The sequence below is a fragment of the Stylophora pistillata genome, chromosome 4, assembly GCF_964205215.1.
Source record: "Stylophora pistillata chromosome 4, jaStyPist1.2, whole genome shotgun sequence".
NCBI classification, from domain to species: domain Eukaryota; kingdom Metazoa; phylum Cnidaria; class Anthozoa; order Scleractinia; family Pocilloporidae; genus Stylophora; species Stylophora pistillata.
The window spans coordinates 22167954-22187881 of record NC_142522.1 but is presented as its reverse complement, the minus strand read 5'-3'; the positions used below and the strand labels follow the sequence as shown (position 1 = coordinate 22187881).

The window sequence follows — 19928 nt, the reverse complement described above, 5'->3', positions numbered from 1 at the left end:
ACTTGGACAACAGAACTAACTTATATCCAGCACAGGGGGCTGAAAAGTTAGTGCAGATGGACACGTGCTGTCAAAAGCCCTCTGTAGCAGTGTGAGGCATGTTTTCCAGGAAAGTGTTTTGTATTTTAGTTTTGCTTAATAGTAGAAGGGCTCAAGTGTGTAACTGCATACATTTAGTTTCCTTGTCATTCTGAAGCAGCTAAAATTAAAATTTTTTGTTTAGAGCAAAATACCCTTCTGTTTTTTTTTATTTGGCATTGACTCAGAACTAGCAGTTATTTCAAGCCTGTATTGTAGAACAATTATCTAGGCTCAAAATAAATTATACAATCTACAAAAACCCAAAGTGAATGTAGCTCAAGACTAAACCTTTTTACACTGTATGTTCATCCCACTTTTTTCTTAAATCAAGGACCCTAAACCAGATAGTGGGTTTGAGGACAAGGAATGGACTTTTGTCATTGAAGATGTAAGTTTTAACTATGAATGGTAATCATTAACTGTATCTAGATGTAGGGTATTGTGGCTAAAATTTAGCTGTTTGTAGTGTATTCAGGTTTTGTAGGGCGCATGCGCTCCATCACTCAGTAACTTAGCTTCACTCAATGTCACTAGAGAGATGCCAGGCAGCCTGCTAACCTACCTTACCCATTTTTTTTTCTCACACAGGAAGCCCAGAATGGAAGAAGAAAGCCTATAGCCACAGGTGCTATCAACATGGTTGATTATGCCAGTGTAGAGAGCCACACCTTTGACGTCACACTAACTCTGAAAGTTGCTAGTAAGAAGTTAGTGTCAGCTTCTCTTGAGTTCAATCTGACTTGCGTATTGATCAAGGAAGGAATGGCTACGTAAGTAAGAACAGAAAAAAAAAAAAAAAAGACTGGGGGTGTAACAACTGTGCTAAAAAGCAGTATGCAAAAAATATATTTAAAATTTATGGCATAAATATAGGTAAGACAATTACTCAATATGCAATTGCTAGATAACTGCTTATCTTTACTGTCAGCAGTGGTTTCTTCAGGCACTATTCTAATTAATCAATCAATCAGCTTTATTTAACGAGGGTAATATGGGAAAGTGCTTCAACTGAGTAACTAGTGGCCATCAAACTAAATTAATTTTATAAAACAAAGTTAAGTAACAAAATACATGTCGTAAAGAAAAGGAAGTATAAGTGTGTGTATGAATAGGACTATCAATTTATTATAGTAAAAACTATATTGCACTTATCAAAGTATTCTTACAATGAATATCTACGAACTATAATTACAGTAAGAATACAGCTGGGATAGGTCAAGCGAGAGGAAGGTTATGAAATGTTGGATTAGCATAAAACTATGAATAAAATTAAGTTTCAGTTACGCTAAAATGATCAACGTCATTGTATCTGGTTTAGTAGGCTATACCTTGGTCACATTGGGATATGAAGATCGATCAGTAACACCGTACCTTATTCTAAATTTGGACAGAAAGTGGATTATTAAAATGCTCTTTTGTGGGACTCAGAGCCCTTTTTCAAAATGCAAATATCCTTTACAAGAAAGGTACAGGTGTTAGCTATAGATAGTTTCTAAAATTTCCCTTTTATTTGTATCCTAAAGTTTTTTGTTTGTTTGTTTTTTGCTTTTATTTTGGTAATAGTGATGATGATATGATCAGTATTGGTAGTATGATGAGCTTGAATGACTCCTATTACTTGGATGATAATGATGAGGACATGGAAATGGTGCCATCACCGAGGTTTCATAGACGGAACATTTCACAGGGAGGGAATATGAAAGTACAAGGTACCAGTAATACTACAAGGTGTTGATTTACATATTAATGAATATTTAACAATTATTGGCCAAAGGCAAAGTGAATATTGTTGGATAAACCCCGAGACAAAGTTGAGGGGATTATTTGACAACAATTTCTGAGCCTAAGGCAAATAATTGCTTTTATTAGTGTGATTGCTCAGGTGCTTTTAAATTCCACAGTGACTGTAAGTTTGTTTTGTTGTTGAAACCATGTGCAAGAATATAACAGGTTTATTTAATTCAATCAAGGAAAACCCTCCTATCTTTCTTTGGAAAAGTTTAACATCAACTTAGTAGCATCTTTTTTACTCTCCAGAATTTAGTTTTTTTTCTATTACATTTCCTCTGAACATTGACGAAATGGGAGGCAGTCATTTTGAAATTTAGTTCCCTACTACATATTTAATCACCTCGCACTAGGTAATTATAGTGAGATCTGATGCATTCCCTAACCAATCAGAACATGTGCATCTTGTTAATCACCTGAACAATTATGCTAAATCCCTTTATTCTTGTTTCAAAATCTCAACAGTGACTTGGAGCTTTCCATTTATTGTACAGCAAAGGCAAATGGCAGAAATGAACTCTGATTGAAGTTATTTTTTGTATGCTCCTTAACCTCTACATCCTACATGTAACATCAGTATTCATATTCCTTTACTCTTCTCTTTTCATTTCCTTTGGTACTGACAAGGAAAATTCATTTACATGCAGCAATCAAAGCCCCTTCGGTTCGCAATCATTTGTTGTATTCTCATGGTCTTCAGGAATGATTCAGCAATATCACTGTAATGGGAATTTACATGTAGATGCTAGCCACTCTTAGGGTCTTAAGGTAACTGTAAGGAGGCAGTGTGGCCAAGTGGTTAGAGTGTCAGACTCGTAATCCGCCGCTCCTGGGTTCGAGTCCCACCCTCACCAATGGATTTGTTTCACGGTAGCCCCGAGTTCACATCCTTGGCCACGCTTGTAAATAGCCAATTGGTTTGCCTCCGGCCGGTTGGGGTTCTTAATGATATTCTTAATTATGTTATGTTCAATTTAGACTATTTGTTTCATTTGTTTGCATGGACCACAATGGAAACTACTGGTTTACCAGTAATTGTGTAATCCTATTAAAAGACTTTTTTTCTTTTTTTTTTTTTTTGTAAGCCAACACTGGAGAAAAATAGCACAAAATGGCTTGTTCACAGTGCAATGCAGATATTGTACTGGAAGATCAAATGAGATACTCATCTTGTTCATCACAATTAAAATTCTGTGAAAGTAATATTTAATTGCCTTCTTAAATAAAACAAAATTGACAGGGAGAAAAACAAACAATATGTTATGCCATTTTGTTCGTTTTTTACAAACAATGAATTCTCTCCCAAAGCTGTATCCAGTCTGCAAGAGTCAGACATTGCTAGAAGCAGATCACCAACAGCATCTCCAGTCCTTTCCAAGAGACAAGGCAGAATAAGATCTAAATCAGCTTTAGGAGAAAACACAAAGACTCTAGTTAATGACCTTCTAAAAGAAGAAGGCATGAAAAGGTAAGAAGAAAAGTGTAATTAAGTTAAGGTACTTATACTTTTCTACATGTATAGTGGTTCAGTCTGTTGTTTTGAACACCTTTTTGCTATAAACTGAAAATGATCTGTTTTTATATCTTAAGGTTAAGCACAGACTCAGATGCGTCTGCAGACATCTCTGATGGTGGTCAGGTAACGTTAAATTTCTTTATCATTCTGTACACCTATGTTTAAGATTTAGCCGTATCTATATGTACGCTGTAAATTACAAGTGTGCGTCTCCTATGGTTACAAATAATTTAAGTGCATTATTTAAGTATTTCATGTGTACATATACATTTTTTTTTTGTGCCTTCCAGTCTATTTTCATTACATACATTATACGTCTTTGGCAATTTATACGATAGTGTGCAATATGTAAGTTTTCCTTTGTCGACTCGTCGCTTTTTCAGACCCGTAGGGTCTTTCTTTTATACAGCAATGTAACAGAAAGGAAACTTTTGACTTTCAATATGAAAGACACATTAAATGCACATGTGTACGCGTATGTTCACACGTGTATGCGCGTATAACAATGTGTACATGTGCGTTAAAAATTCGTATGCGCAGTTAACGTATATCTGAGCGGTACTGTATGTAAATTTATTTCAGGATACTAATGACAAGAGTAGGATGGAATCTGAGCTGATAAGTAAGTGCTGCATTGTCCCTTGCATGATTCTCTTTGATAAAGCGGATAACCTGATCACTTCAATAACCTTTGTTCTTGTTCAACAATACATAAGGAGGTTACCTAGGCGACCGGGCCACAACTCACCTCTAGACACCTTTCAACACAACACTGACAAATCATAATCACATGTGGGGGGAGGGAAGGGAGGGGAACTGAGCAAGTAAAGCAGTAATGCAAACTGAGCACAAGGCAGTGCCCTTGTAAACCTCCCTTGATGCCCCCCCCCCCCCTTTACCTCCCCTTCGTCTCTCCCCTCATTTCATTTACTTCCATCTCCTTTCATCTCCGGTAAGATCACTTCACCAATGAGCGGGTCTGGCGATTGGGCCATTGTAGCGTTCACGGAAAGCTTTATCATTATTTTGCTTAATGTATATCTATTGTGATAAAAGTATATTTATTTTTCTTGTAGAATGGGTACGAACATGTACGAAAGGCTACCGTGGAGTGAAAGTCAAGAACATGACAAGCAGTTGGAGAGATGGACTAGCATTTTGTGCAATTCTACACAGCTTCCATCCTGATAAAGTGTGAGTTGTGATTATCGTACATCTTTTTATGACAAAAGTGCATCTAAATACTTGTATCTTCAGAGTAGATCACGATTTTCTTTTGCCAGGAGTATTTGTTATACAACATTCTGCTTAAAAAACGAGGAAATTGCTTCATTGTTTGTATTGTTTTTCTGCAGTGACTTTTCTTCACTTGATGCAGCGAACATTAAAGAAAACAACAAGTTGGTAAGAAACTATCTTTTTGTTATTTCACTGTATTAATAAATGCTATTTTGTAGGTTTCGTCAGTTGTAACGTGGTGTTGTTAAGGTGACCGGGTATCTGAGTTGAAACACTATAGAACTGACTTATGTAGTCTGAGCTGAAGGATAAAGGCTGTCCTGAAAAGGTCTGTTATCGAATATTTGCCAACTTGAGCAGAAGTGATCATAAGATTACTCTTCAGGAGTTCTCTCTTCCACAAACTAATGTACATTTTAGAATTCTTTGTTCACTTTTTAACGGGTGATTGCTCAGCTCCACTAATCTTTGTACGATTAGTTCATCTTATTTATTTGTCCGAGATTACTCCCGATGCTGGTTCACAATCAAATGAGGACTGTATATTTCCAAGCTATAAAATGCGTTTATTCGTAGATTCACAGTTCTTTACAATTCCGTTCCGTTCTGATACGTCTAATTCGTTCTAATTCGTTCTGCCTTAACCTCTTACAACAATGTCTTATATACACAAGGAAATACAAGAATGTTGCGGTTGTAACCGCTAAACTTAGTCTTAACTAGTTACAGGCTTTCTTTGTTTGTTATAATCAAGTACGTGATCTACTTTTAGCCCATATGTGCTACATGCAAATGTCACGCGCAATATGTGACATTGTCCGAGAGAATTAACGTTGCGTAATACAAAGATTAAAATAAACTATTATTATCGGACACACTCCCCCCCTTGACCTGTCAGGGTCAAGCACAATTTGGTAATCACAGTCAGTCGCACTAATGAAAATATAGCCGATTAGTGATCGAGCATGACTCGTGTTCTCCAACGCGAATCCAGTGCAGCTGCCCGCCGTGGGACTTCCCTCCCCGAAGGGGTTTGTTTGACTGCATTTCCCACCGGGTTTATGTTACCCTCATCAGATTCTCTCGTCACACTACACACCTCTAAAGGATACAATTTCTGCACGGCTCTGTTGACAAAGATGGGTTTTCCCTTAGTGATTAGTTTCAATTTAGCACCTCTTACCTCGCCATCTTTGCCTGCAATCAGCTCTAAAACCTTCCCCATTTTCCAGTTACTCCTCTTCACATTGTCTTCGTGCACTAAGACCACTTCACCTTCACTTACATCGCTTCGACCTTCCTTTTTACCACGGTGATGCTCTCTCAAATCTGTGAGATATTCCTTTCTCCACCGATTCCAAAAATGAATCCTCAACCTTGCGAGGTACCTGAACCTTCTGAGAATGCCTGTCTCACTCTCCTCTTCATCGTTTCTCGCCTCCTCCGGCAAACTTAGCAACCGACGTCCATATATCAGGTGAGATGGTGTGAGCATTTCAGCTCCAACTTCGTCATATTCATACGTCAGGGGACGTGAATTCAAGGTTGCTTCTACTTCGGTCAAGACAGTCAATAATTCGTCTGCATTCAGCTTCGCATTTCCAAGAACCTTTCTGAGGCAACGTTTCGCTGTTCCAACCATTCGTTCGTAGAATCCGCCCCACCAAGGAGCCCGTTCCAAAATAAATTTCTAGTCTATTCGATTGCTCTCTAAGTGTGCCCTCACCTCTTCGTGGTCATACAATCGCTTTATCACCTTCGCGGATGCCTTGAAAGTCTTGGCATTATCTGAAATGATTAAAGATGGAACCCCTCTCCTCGCGACAAATTTTCGTAAGCAACGTACAAACGTAGTCGCCGTAAGGTCAGCAACCAAGTCTAAATGAACCGCTCTCGTTACACAGCAAGTGAACAATGCTAAATAACACTTCGCCATTTCTCCTGTCTGGGACTTGACGAACAACGGACCAGCAAAATCTATACCTACCTTCGAAAACGGTGTGGACTCTCTAACTCTGAAGTCTGGCAGTGCTGCTACAGGTGGGGATTTAAAGGGTTTTCCCTGCGCCTTCTTGCAAGTCACGCACTCCTTCAAAACCTTCTTTACAGCCTGCCTACCCTTCGGCACCCAAAACCGCGACCTCAGCTCTCCAAGTGTTGCCCGTATTCCACTGTGCTGCGTCCTTCGATGACATTCCTCGATCATTAGTTTCGTCAGCTTGTGGTCCCTTGGAATGATAATGGGTTGTTGTGACTCTGGCTCCAAATCCGAATTTTCCAATCTGCCCTTGCATCTCAAGAGTCCACCATGGTCCATCAATTTCAGCTTTGTGGCTAAATCCTCGTAGTTTCTGTTACTCTTAAGTTCATCTTGGGAGGACTTTATCCAAATTCGCTCTGCCTCTGCTATCTCACTCCCACACAGCATACCCTCTCTCTTCTCGGTATCATTTCTAATGCATTGCAAATTAAAAAGAAAACGCTTTACCCATGCGGTTACCCTTAACAACCTCCCGAGTCGGCTAAACGCATTGATTTCAATAACATTCGAGATTCCGAACTTGCTTGTCACGCCAGTCACTGTCACGGTCATCTTCTTTTCTTCATCAATGCTCTGTGGAGTTTCGCAGATCTGTGCCACTGGCCATTCTTCCTTTGGTCCGGACAACCAGGCTGGACCTCTCCACCACAACTTATTTTCCTTCAGCCTGGACGCCAGTTCACCCCTTGAGCCAACGTCAGCAGGATTCTGCTCTCCTGGACAATGCGCCCAGTCTTCCTTTCGCGTTATCCTCAGGATCTCGTTTACTCGCTGGCGCACAAACTGCTTCCACTCACCCCTGTTGTTGATCCACCAGAGCGCTGTCTTACTATCTAGCCACATTCGCGAACCCTTGATCTCTACTTCTTCTTTCAGAGCATTCTGTACAGTCTCCATGAGCTTCGCCAACACTCTCCCTGACATCAATTCTAGTCTCGGTATCGTTTGCGTTTTTAGTGGAGCAACTCTGGTCTTGGAAGTCAGCAACGTTACGGTGAAAGCCCCATATGCCTCACACACGAAGTAAACCACGGCACAATAAGCCTTTTTGCTAGCGTCAGCAAATCCATGCAAGGAACAATTAATCTGGCCCTGGGGGACTCTATAAACACATCTAGGCACGGAGATTTCGTTTACGCCCTTGAGGTCGTCGATCCAGCTAACCCAGCGTTTTTTCTCCTCGTCCTTCAACTCTTCATCCCACTCAACCTTGTTTGAACACAACTCTTGGAACAAGACCTTCACACTGACAAGTATGGGACTTATGATGCCAAGGGGGTCATACATACCTGCTGCAATTTTCAGAATGCCTCTTTTCGTAATAGCCAACCCGTCTGCCTTTTTTGCCAGCGCAAATAATTCAAAATTAAACAAATCCTCGTTACAATTCCACGATAACCCGAGAACCTTTTCGTTTGTCGTTCCCTCTTTTCTCCCCAGCATTTCCTTTGCATAACTTTCGTCGGCGCTCTTAATTTCATTGTTTACATTGGACTCGTCACGCAATTCGCACTGTCGTATTTTCTCTCTCAATTCTTCGCTATTTGTCAACCACTTCCTCAGTTTGAAACCACCAAGCGCGAGCCTTGTCTTCGCCTTGTCATGCAATTCACTGGCGTCTTGGGTGGTCTTGTCACCGGTAACGAGATCGTCAACGTAAAAGCTCCTCTTCATTACACGCACGAACTCTGGGTCGATTTCGGTAAATGCGTCCAAATGGTACTGGAGGGTAGCATTCAGCAAGAAGGGTGAACAATTTACCCCGAAAACAACCCGACAGAACCTGTAAACCACCGGGTCTACTTGTTCACTTTCGACATTGTTTACCCAAAGAAATCTTAAGCAATCCCGGTCACGCAATTTGACCTCAACATTTAGAAAGGCCTTTTCAATGTCGCCGACTAACGCAACGCGCTTTTCCCTGAATCTAATCAAAATATCATATAACAATGGCGACAAAGTGGGTCCCACATGTAAACAATCATTCAACGACACACCCCCTTTGCCTTCCTTTGAAGATGCGTCATAAACCACGCGAACCTTTGTTGTTTTGGCTTCATTCCGAATAACTGCGTGGTGTGGCAGATAATGGACTTTGTCAGGCGCTTCTAATTCCGGTACCCTTTCAATAATACCAACTTCCGCTTGTTCTTTGATAATTTCGTCATATGCTTTCAAATTCTCCGGTACGTTTTTCAACCTTTCGATCTGGCCCTTTAGACGCTTCACACTGTTTCGGTAGTTGTTAGGTAAAGGCCCATGTCCCTCTTTCCATGGAAGGCCAACTTCGTATCTTTTCCCGTTAAACGAAATGGCATCTTTCAACGCTTCGTGGACCTCGTTTTCCTCCCTTATTCCTAGGGTTTCGAAATCCCACAATTTCCGAGCGCTATCCTGTAATTCTTGATTCAAAACGTGACCAACGAGATTAACGCTAATTTGCGTGTCATCGCGAAATCCCTTTAGTGGACCCGACAACACCCATCCCAAGCAGGTTTCCACGGCCACGGGTTGATCAACCTCCCCCCTTATGGTTCTCCCCTTTTGGAAACACCACAGATAATCTGCCCCGATCAGTACATCGACCCCAAGAATCTCCTCGTCACGATTGACATCCGAAAACCAAAGCCCTTGCAAATGTGGGTATTCAGTTTTCCTAATCTCGATGTGCTCGTTGCTGATTTGCGCAATGGTGGGGACCTCATACGCCTCGATTTTAATTCCATTCCCCCCCCGGAAAGGAAACACTTGTAGATCATAAACTCCCTTCAATCCGCTATCCTTCGTTTGCTGTCCAAACGTGCTAATTTCGATCCATTCCTTTCCTTTTTCTGATAACCCCGCTGATTGAACCGCTTTAGTTGTTATGAACGATCGATGGCTGCCAGCGTCAAACAACACTCGTACTCTCAAATTCCTTTTGTCACCCTTAATAACCGCTTGCGCGGTTTGTAGGGCGACCCTTCCCACGGTTCCCACGTGAAGAGTGGGGCTGGTGCCCGCTTGCTTATTCTGTAGCGCATCGCTCCCCCCGGTTCCCATAGTGTGGGCGAGCAAAGCATTACCGGCATTGTTGGAATTCAGTGAGTCATTACAATCACCATTGTGGGTGCGACTGAATTGATCCCTATTCGCGCTACCGCCCTTATAACAAATAGAAACGTGATGTTTCCCCTTACAAATACTACAAATTATCTTAGAATTACAATCACGAGAAATATGGCCCTTTCGCGCACAAATAAAACATCTACCGTACTTACGTAACAAAAGCCTCCTGTCCTCTACTGATGTAACATTGTCGCAATCCTGGTGGGCATGTCCGCCCTTACAATACGCACAAAAATCGTTCATTTTTGCTAGCAGAGCGCTAGCAGTGTTCAGTTCTTTTTCCTTGTCCCTTCGTGTGTTCTGGTTCCTTTCCTGCTTGTTCATCGCACAATGTTCCTCTCTAAGTTCCAGTTCGCTTATCAGTTCCTTTAACAAGTCGTCCATTTTCCATTCTGTGTGGTTCTTTCCTCTGGTGATTTGAAGTCTCACCACTTCCGGCAATTTGCCAACAATGGATGGCACAGCAATTCCTTCGTACGTGCTGGCATCGATGCCCAATGCTTTCAGGCCGCGATGGTGAATTTCGATTTGGTCGTAAAGTCTACGAAGGCCTGCCGTGTCCCTGCCGCTGAAAACTGCCGCGACGTTCAACAATTCATTGACATGCGCTCTCTCGATTACAACAGGCTTTCCAAATCTGCTTTTCAACAAATCAACGGCAACTTCGTAGTTGGGTGTTGTGAGCGCAAGTCCAGCAATGGTCGTTTTCGCAGCTCCCCCGACAAGACCACGCAGATACGCAAATTTGTCGACATTTGAAAGGCTCTGGTTTTTGTGAATAGAGCTCTCGTAGCTGTCCCAAAACTCCTGCCATTCTTCTACCTTTCCGTTAAACCGCTTAGCTTCTAGTTTGGGAAGCTTCACTCGCACGTTCTGAGTTGTGGCTGCATCACCGCTCGCATCTGGTGGGCTTTGCTGAGGGCTCAATGGGCTTTCAGGTTTCCGCGTTAGAAGCTCGGTCAGACTCGAAGTTATGGCCTTGATTTCACCCTTCAAATTTCCAGCAATTTGAACTTCTTCAGCGATATCTTCGTCGGTGACGCCCTCCACTTCCACAAGGTTTCTCAAAATTTCTTCGTCTAGCTTTCTTAAGTTCTCGAGCTGCTCTTCAAGCGCTGCTTTGAGTTGCGCGATTCGTAGTCTTGATTCTGCAGTAGGCTGGGCCTCGAGGTAGCCCTTAGCTTCTGGTAAGACTTGACTCACATAAGCCTTGTGTCCACCTCGTGTCTTTCGTTTGGTCTTCACCGCGGCTTCTGCCATGTCCAATCCTTTTTTGTCTTTCAAAGGCGATCGTTTCAATCAACTCACAGTATCCGGCTCGAAGGACCAAATGTCCGAGATTACTCCCGATGCTGGTTCACAATCAAATGAGGACTGTATATTTCCAAGCTATAAAATGCGTTTATTCGTAGATTCACAGTTCTTTACAATTCCGTTCCGTTCTGATACGTCTAATTCGTTCTAATTCGTTCTGCCTTAACCTCTTACAACAATGTCTTATATACACAAGGAAATACAAGAATGTTGCGGTTGTAACCGCTAAACTTAGTCTTAACTAGTTACAGGCTTTCTTTGTTTGTTATAATCAAGTACGTGATCTACTTTTAGCCCATATGTGCTACATGCAAATGTCACGCGCAATATGTGACATTGTCCGAGAGAATTAACGTTGCGTAATACAAAGATTAAAATAAACTATTATTATCGGACATATTTATTTATTTATTTATTTTTACCTCGAATCATTCAGGCTTTTACCGCTTTTGAGAAGCTGGGAATTCCACGTCTTCTGGACCCCACCCAGATGATGTTCACACCTATCCCGGACAAGCTGTCTGTGATGACCTATGTGTTTCAGATCAAGACTCACTTCAGTCGGACGCGGCAACCGCTCCCTCCGAGCCCACTCAGTCTGGAGACGTCACCCAGACCCCGAAGATTACCCGTCCCACCACAAATGACGGTGACCTCCACAGAAGAACCAACAAAACAAGATGATGCTTCTGTAGCAGACAATGATAGCAATGACAAAGACAATAATAGCGGTGGAGACAGCAAGGAGGCCGCCTCCAAGGACAGCAAAGAAGGGTGCAACCCATTTTTGGACGATCAGGAGAAGGACCATGAAACTGCCTCGCCCGAGTTGTCGACTGATCCTTCTGCCAGTCGTTTAAGTGAATCTAACTTGAACAAAACAGAAAACGAGCAAGACACTGGGACGACTTCTTCGAATACAAGCGTAGATAGGAAAAATTCCGTCGAGGAAAATGGCGACAAGAAGAAAGATATACTTCTAAAGAGTGATTCGAAACCACCTCCAAAACCCCCAAGGATTTATCAGACTGATAACAAAGAGGATGCGGGTTTAAAGACTGACGATAATGTAAATAAGAAAGAAAAGACCGAATCAAAACCGTTTAATCCTTTCGATGAGGACGATAACGAAGAGGAAAATGAGACAACTATTTCGCCTGCAAAATCCACAAAGCCCAGCAAAGGATACAATCCTTTCGACGATGATGTGACAGCTGATAGCTCTGCAGAGAAGGACAATAAGACTGGTTATAATCCATTTGACGATGACGACGATGAAGGAGACGCAGCAGAAACTGATAAAAACGTCGAGAAGAAAACATTGGGTATGATAAAAAGACAACTGTCGTATCCCCATCATTATAATCCGTTCGATGAAGGCGATGACGAAAAGTCGAATGCGACTGATGAAAGCTCAGAAAGAACTAAACCCAAAGCAAAGAAAGCGACCAAGGACACTGCGTTAGAGTCGACAACAAAGGGTTATAATCCGTTTGAGGACGATGATGATGAAAGTGTGAATGATAACAATAGCGCCGTGCAGGCTGATTCATTGAGAAAGTCTAGCACGGAAAAGAAAACTAACGTCAATAGAGTTGCCCAATCTGGGACGGGTTCTCCGTCTGCTGCGCTTAAACCGGCGGTAAGGATGTTGTTAGCCTTACGCACGCTAACATTTGTATGTTCTCTTCGCATTTCAGTAGAATTTGTTTAGTATCCAAGAGCTTCTTTAGTTGGTGATTATGTCTTTATTCTCACGAGCTTAATGTTTGATTTAAGGGTGACATTGTAAGGAGAAATTAAATCCTAGTCACTTTTACGGGTTAGGGAGACAAGGAGCCCTGTTTAAGCTACTAGCATCCAGGAAATTATGTGAAAATGGTCGCATTTGTTGAGGAAAGGGGAAATTTGTTCTATTTTCCTGTTGTATATTCTTAGAATTAATACAGATGTTAGCGAAATCATAGGTAAATTTTGTTGTTCGCGTTTGCAGTGAACAGTGAAGAAGTTCGTAATCAGTTGATTGCCATTAGTTTCAACAGTTTAGCTCTCTGAGTGACCAAGACAGAACTCCTCCTTACAGTAACAATACAGAAACAAGCTGACAAGTGATGGGAATAAAGAAAAAAAAGCAATTAGGGGATTATCAATTGATCAAATACTAAATTCTCCTAATGAAAATCCTAAGACATTAAGGAGAATGACTAATGGGATCTTGGGGGTCAGAGGGTTAAATTGATATATTTCTGCATTGCAGGAGACTAGCGCGAAGAAAAGGCGTGCCCCACCCCCTCCGGCAGTACGTTCATCTGATGATCCGTGGACAGCGAGACTTCCCACGGAGGTTACTCCCACTGTGAGTGTTGAGTTGTTGTTGATGTAGAGGAAAACATAAATGCTATGTATTATAAGTCAAGGACAAAAAGATGAGAGCTCCAGAAAACTTTTTAATTAAATTTATTACACGTTAAATGAATGACTATTAATATAACCATTTTTTTTCAGAGACACCGACGGTCACGGCCGACAACATCAGAAACAAGCGGTGAACAGCAAACATCTCCCAATGCATCCCCCGCGAAAAGGACCCCGAAAAGGGCCGCTCCCGCTCCCCCGAGGCGACCACCCCTCATCCCTTCTTTTGACGAATGGAAAAGCGAGCAAACGGATGGAGGCCCTGCTAGAGATAATGAAAGACCAGCAGTTTCTAGCGTAATTTCGTCTGATGCAGGAGACAAGAATGAGAAATCTGAAAGCAGTAGTGGTGCATCTCCAAAAGCAGCACCCAAAAATTCCACTAACGACGCAGCGAATCAGGCAGATATAAAACTCCTCGCGCGCCAAGTACTCATGGACGCGCGCAAGAAGGCTGGGGCTAGCGGTGCGTTACCTAGGGAACGAGTAGCAGAAATCGCCAAAGCTTCTAAAGGGCCAACCGCTGATAAAACTATCGCTGACTCAGATGAGCGCGAAGGTGGTCCTCAAGAAAAGGAAATGGTAACGAGATGGCCTAAAAAAGGTTTTCCTCTGATAGATTGGTGTCAGGCTTGTTTTATTATTTTTGCCACATTGCGAGTGTATTGATTGGCACGATTCTTTGCTGTTCTGTGTGTGTATTTTGTATCAAGTGAAAACTAAAGAACTGTTTTTTCTCTCTCCCGTCAAGCTGTTATTAATTAACTATTGTTCCAAGGTTAAACCCACCACTGATAGGTTTGATTTTTCTCGACACCTGTTTGCTGTACACTGTGATTGTACTTATGTTTTTTAAGGAGAAGATGTATATTAATCACATCAGAAAGTTAAGAGTAAAAACGAACTCATATCTGTCATTGATAGGTTGATAACCAGGAGGCTTTAAGAAAAAAAGAGAATCTAAGACAAAGAAAGGTTAGTTGATCGGTTGATTCATGAGTTGAAGCCAAACAAAAACCAAATGAAAAAAAAAAATGAACTTCGCACCCTCACAAGGTCAACTCCTCTGGAGGTGTTGATCTTCCTTTAGTCCTTTTCTCTTTTTCGTTATTTACCTTTCATTCCAGATTTATGAAAGGGAAAGTATTTATAGTTTCTAGTAGACAATGTTATTTCGCCTGATTGCAGGAGGAACTTTTAAAACGAAAGAAGGCCACTGAGAAAGCACAAAAAATGGTTCAAAATGCCGTTGATAACGAGAGGGCTCAGAAACAAGCTTCCTCACCGCAACAAACGACAACTGAAAAGACAAACCAGGAAAGTAACACTGATGGAACTGGTACTGACGGCACTAGTGACGATCAGAAAACTGTTGGCAACAAGAACCTAAAGCACCGTCCGCTAAAACTCAAGGATAAAGAAAATGATGAAAACAGACGAAAATTATCACCACCTCCCAAAAATGAATTTAAAGAAAGCGACGAACTACAGCGAATTAGAGAAATTTTGAATCAAGGAAAGAAGGACAGAAAACTTAGTAACTCTGATAATGCTGGCCAAGACAAAAACTCAGTGCGTGCTCAAAGCCCTAAGCCTTCACAGGAAGGGTCAAGAAAAATGTCACATGGAAAATCTTCCAAACGTACTGCGATAAATGGGGTGAAAAACACTTCTGATCCCGCGCCGCCTCCACGCTCCAAAACGCGCGGACCCAATGCAGGTCTGCAAGCGTACGTAAAGAGCAGGAAAATGAACTTTGAGGCTTTTGAGGTGCCATCGGATCGAGCACAGCAAGGTGATAAGCAGGGAAATGTGGGGACACTGCAAGGTAAGAGAATTAATCGAAGTTAAAATGAATTAACTATCTTAGCAATTTTCTCCAAAATTTTTTTTTTTTTTTTTTTTTTTTTTTTTACATTTCCTATGATACTGACAAAAAGAATTTGTCGGACAATCGGGAGCTCCTTAAAGTGCACCTATACCCAAAAATTTTTTTTCGCTTAACGAAATAAGCTTATTTTTTGGAGTATTTCTCTGCAAAAATTTCTTAATTTGCTCAAATCTTTAATTTTCTGTGCCCAGTCAAAATACGGAAAATCGGCCGCCATCTTGCCCCACGACCGAGTTTAAAGAGGAATGGCTCTAGCGGGTAATGTGACGTCAAATCGAGGACATGAAAGTCTGCATTTCACACATTTTCACATGTTTGGGAAGGTTGTAGTCGATGTTGTCCGAAAATATGCCGACTAAGTGTGTTGTAGAAGGATGTAGCAACGCGCGAAATTTGCAAGAGGGTATCGCGCTTCGTACATTCCTCATACAACACACCTAGTCGGCATATTTCGGACAATATCGACGACAACCTTCCCAAACAAGTGAAAATGTGTGAAATGCAGACTTTCGCGTTCTCGATTTGACGTCACATTACCCGCTAGAGCCATTCCTCTTTAAACTCGGTCGTGGGGCAAGATGGCGGCCGATTTTCCGTATTTTGACTGGGAACAGAAAATTAAAGATTTGAGCAAATTAAGAAATTTTTGCAGAGAAATACTCCAAAAAATAAGCTTATTTCGTTAAGCGGAAAAAAAGTTTTGGGTATAGGTGCACTTTAAATTGGGGATTATTTTCTTCATTCTCGTGACCTTATTTTTGTCTCGGGGATGACAATGTAAAGAGAAATTGGATTCCAAACCCCTTTTTACAGGTAAAAGGGTTAATTCGTTACCCGATGACCGAGCTTGAATTGTGCATTTTTCTTTTGCTTTCTCGAACAAGACTATCCTAATCATTGAGGCACGATTGACACTGCACTGACGGTATATCTTTAAAGTCATAGTTCCCGCTTGGTCCAGATAGATTTATTTTCGTCTTTATCACAGGTGTTCAAGATGATGACACAAGAGACGCGTTATCCAAGGTAACTCAGAGTCATACCATAGAGCGATTTTTCTTCGAGAGTCGAAAGTTATCCGGGATTACTTTTGTTTTACTTTTCTTCGCTCAGTGATTCAATGGTCCCGAAAACCCGAGCCACTTTTCAAAACTAAAGACCAGTAGCCCATTTCCGAATTACCTTAAGCCTTTTTTAGAAAGTGAGTCCTGGTGCTCATCCTTTAATATTATGATACGTCTTCATTCGCGTTCAAATTAAACTCATTTTCACCTGACTGGCTGAGCACCATGCCTCGTTTTGAAAAAGAGGCTAAGGGTAATTCGGAAATGGCCTAAGAACGACTTGGTGACTCGCGTTTTCCCGCGCTTCAGGAAATTTACATGATTTTACTGTAAGCTCTGATTGGCTCCTTGTCATATTTCCATTTGTACTCACTGGCGGTTGTGATTCCTTTAGTTTTGGTGTAACCACCCTCAGTCCAAACGTGTTCCGTATTCCAATTCACAGAACTCTGTCTTTGTTTTGTTTTGTTTTGTTTTTTTTTTTCGATGTAATTCCATAACTGTTTGCTAGTTTTAATTTTTACCATTATTTGAGAATGTGTGATTCATTCCTTTTTTTTGTTTCGTTAATTACGAACGTATATAATCTTTAGTTGGTTTTCTTCTTTAGGATGAAGACGGTATTATAAATGACGAAGGACGAGAGTCAGGGGACCCTACACTGGTAAGATTTCGTCGTTTTCTGTCTGTTGATGTGATCGTGTCTGCAAAATCGAAATTAACCTTTTACGGTCAAACTTTATAGATCTGGTTAGCTTATCTGCCCTTCTTTTTTAAGTAAACAGCAGAGTTTGGTCTCGTATCAAATGACGATTAATTTTTTAGGTTGACTTTGGTAGAAAACAAAAGAAGGTATCACTGCCTGTTTTTCGCGCAGCATATATGATGAAAAAAAAACTTTGTCACGGTGTTATGGGTAACAATAAGGTGAAGAGAGTTAAATCAGGTGCTCTTAACTGATATTTTAGGATCTCCAAGACACCTATGATTACGTCCGCGAAGAACTGAAAATGCTCGAAGAACAACAGCAAGCTTTGGACAAGGTTGGAGAAAAACTGGAAATTGAGCTTCGTCGGGCAATGGAGACTAAAGGTAAAATAAAGCGTTCACCTTACTATCTGTTGTCTAAACAGCGTGAAGAAGGGTTTTTCTTAATCAGTCAAGTCAAGACGAGGAGTGTGAAAATAACCACTTTAATAATGGAACAGGGCCCGCGCAGGAAATTTTTGAGTCGGAAGGCTAAAGAGAACGCATAAGCTTCAGCCAACGAGGCATGCTTAGAAAGAGAAGTTTTTTTCACAAAAGTGGGGGTGGGGCTATATCCCTTCCCCCAGCCCCTCCCTTTGCGCGGTCCCCGATGAAGCTTAATATACTGTATTAAGCATCCCGTCTAGTTCACAAGTTGAACCCTCCCTTCACCAACCCACTCCTTTCTAGTAGTTTTGTAAGACAATCAGTCAACTAGTAAAAACCTGTTTTCCCAGTGCTAATTGGAATGAAACAAAGTGGAAGAGGACTCAGTCAAAAGATGATTGAATAAGAGTGATTCTTCTGAGCCAGAGGAAGGGAATGAGAGCTGGCACAGTGTTAGTCGGGCATTTTGTGTTGAATGTATTTCACAGGTTGTGAAGATGAACAAGAGAAACTTATGCAGGACTGGTTCGTACTGGTTAACAAAAAAAACGAGCTGGTCAGAAGACAAGGGGAACTGAATTTACTGTAAGTACATTAAATTTCGTTTATTCAACTTCAATTAATAGACAAGCCTAATGTGTACTGTGGTTAAACTCAACAGTTTTCGTAAGGGCCGTTCAAAGCCTACCAGCGCGGTTCGCCTTAGAGTCTTTTGGTTCATACTTGACATCCACTGAGAGAAAAGGCGAATTATATGCTTTCGGCTGTCGGTTTTTTCATTTATTGTTTCGAATTATAAGGGGTTAAGTTTTTTCGTGCGTTATTGGTGACCGCTAGCTCGAGATAGGGCGCTCTAGGGCAAGTATGGAAAACCAGAATTAAAATGATAAGAGCGGCCAATCAGAAAAAGGAAAAAAGCACATGTGACCAGCCTACACTGTAGGAAACCGCGCATGACCAAACGGGGATCTAATTTTCTTATAACTTGATTGGTTGAGAGGGAGGTGTAAATTTTACGTTGTAAAGCAGCATCAGTGCACTCCTAGATCATTTTGAAACCCTTATTTAATGACCAAGGTCATAAGAAGTTGTTTTGTAATGTCTCGGCCTTACAATAGGAAAAACGAAGAGGATTTGGAAAGGAGTAAGGATCTGCTGCAACGAGAACTGCGAGCCATCCTGGAATTGGAAGGTAACTGCAAGACTAAATTTTGGAAAAAACATATGCAGCCCGTGAACGTGTTTTGCATTGTAGAGTTACACGAATTGAACTTTTCGCTTCTTAGATTGGCAAAAGACCGAGGAACAAAAAGACCGTGAAAAAGAGTTAATTGATCAGCTGGTGTCAGTTGTCAACAGGAGGGATCAGTTGGTGCAGTTTGAAGACACACAGCTTCAACAGTGAGTATATGTTGGCATTTGCAACATTTAAGTCACGTATTTAACGTTTGCAGACGGGGTGGCTCCGCGGTTACCGCGATGGATTATGGGTCGAGAGGTCTTGGTTCGAGAGCAGTCAAAATACAACAGTTTGCAGCTATATTCCCCTGGAGTGCAAGGATAAAACTATGGTTTGCGAATGATGTTTCGTTCCCTGTTGAAGGACAGTCTGTAGCGGGAGAAAGTTTTACCCATACCCTCTCTGACTGCGTCTTAAACTAGGAGAAAACCGCCCAGATTTGTGTCAACGGTGTAGCATAAATATAGTAAATGTAGTACGTACGTATTTTGAACGATCTCTATGAGCTCCTTGACGCTACGTGGGTAAATAAAGTATTGATTGATTGATTGATTGAGTTGAATGCCTCCCATTACAAGAACAGCAGGTTGCAATGCTATGGAGACTGTAACGGTGATAAACGTTGTAAATTGATTATAATTCAGTGCGTTTCTTTGTTGCACTTCTTTGCAGGGCCGAACAGGATGCGCTCCATGTGCAAAAAGTGATCGCCAATGCTAGGCTTTCAAAGGACAAGAATGAATGTGTTCTCCAGTAGGAATAAATTATTTTATTTCAGTTTCCTTGGCTTAAGAAACATGATGTCAATGAGAGCCCCTCCCCAAGTGGCTCGAGAGAGGTGTATTATACAGAACAACAGAACAACTCCTGTAAAATGTGACTCGGTTTAGGTAGAGATCCCCAAATCTCAATTACTGTAATTGTGAAAAGCTAGCCGTATCGTTTGTCTGGCGGTTATTTACTCCTTAATATTTAAATAGAAAGCGAAATTGTCAGTGAAAGGCACTGAGGATGCTTTGGTACATTTAGGTAATAATTACGAGAGCTGGCAACTTGGGCGAATCTTCTGCTGCAAAACAGTTGAAAGAAAGCAGTTC

The 19928-nt window shown here is 41.4% G+C and overlaps 2 protein-coding genes across 2 annotated transcripts in view; one reads left to right on the top strand and one right to left on the bottom strand.

Annotated features, from left to right (window-relative positions):
• Nucleotides 1-19928, top strand: part of LOC111323655 (uncharacterized) — a 30595-nt gene that overhangs the window by 9299 nt on the left and 1368 nt on the right. The window contains exons 4-23 of the mRNA XM_022927062.2: nucleotides 413-469; nucleotides 670-851; nucleotides 1645-1790; nucleotides 3178-3337; nucleotides 3460-3508; nucleotides 3968-4007; nucleotides 4462-4579; nucleotides 4741-4789; nucleotides 11524-12729; nucleotides 13345-13443; nucleotides 13593-14084; nucleotides 14427-14477; nucleotides 14691-15330; nucleotides 16382-16419; nucleotides 17068-17121; nucleotides 17426-17549; nucleotides 18080-18176; nucleotides 18710-18783; nucleotides 18878-18992; nucleotides 19504-19928. The exon at nucleotides 19504-19928 is cut by the window's right edge and continues 1368 nt beyond it. Coding sequence (XP_022782797.2) covers nucleotides 413-469; nucleotides 670-851; nucleotides 1645-1790; nucleotides 3178-3337; nucleotides 3460-3508; nucleotides 3968-4007; nucleotides 4462-4579; nucleotides 4741-4789; nucleotides 11524-12729; nucleotides 13345-13443; nucleotides 13593-14084; nucleotides 14427-14477; nucleotides 14691-15330; nucleotides 16382-16419; nucleotides 17068-17121; nucleotides 17426-17549; nucleotides 18080-18176; nucleotides 18710-18783; nucleotides 18878-18992; nucleotides 19504-19588 — 3876 coding nt within the window. The 3' untranslated portion in view covers nucleotides 19589-19928. The remainder of the gene's footprint in view (nucleotides 1-412; nucleotides 470-669; nucleotides 852-1644; nucleotides 1791-3177; nucleotides 3338-3459; nucleotides 3509-3967; nucleotides 4008-4461; nucleotides 4580-4740; nucleotides 4790-11523; nucleotides 12730-13344; nucleotides 13444-13592; nucleotides 14085-14426; nucleotides 14478-14690; nucleotides 15331-16381; nucleotides 16420-17067; nucleotides 17122-17425; nucleotides 17550-18079; nucleotides 18177-18709; nucleotides 18784-18877; nucleotides 18993-19503) is intronic.
• On the bottom strand, nucleotides 5560-11437 carry LOC148732890 (uncharacterized). Its single transcript, XM_088758199.1, has one exon. The coding sequence runs from the start codon at nucleotides 11031-11033 to the stop codon at nucleotides 6315-6317; it is 4719 nt and encodes a 1572-aa protein (XP_088614325.1). The 5' UTR covers nucleotides 11034-11437; the 3' UTR covers nucleotides 5560-6314.

Coding starts and splice junctions, on each gene's coding strand:
- LOC148732890 (XM_088758199.1), bottom strand. CDS start 11,033: ATGGCAGAAGCCGCGGTGAAGACCAAACGAAAGACACGAGGTGGACAC.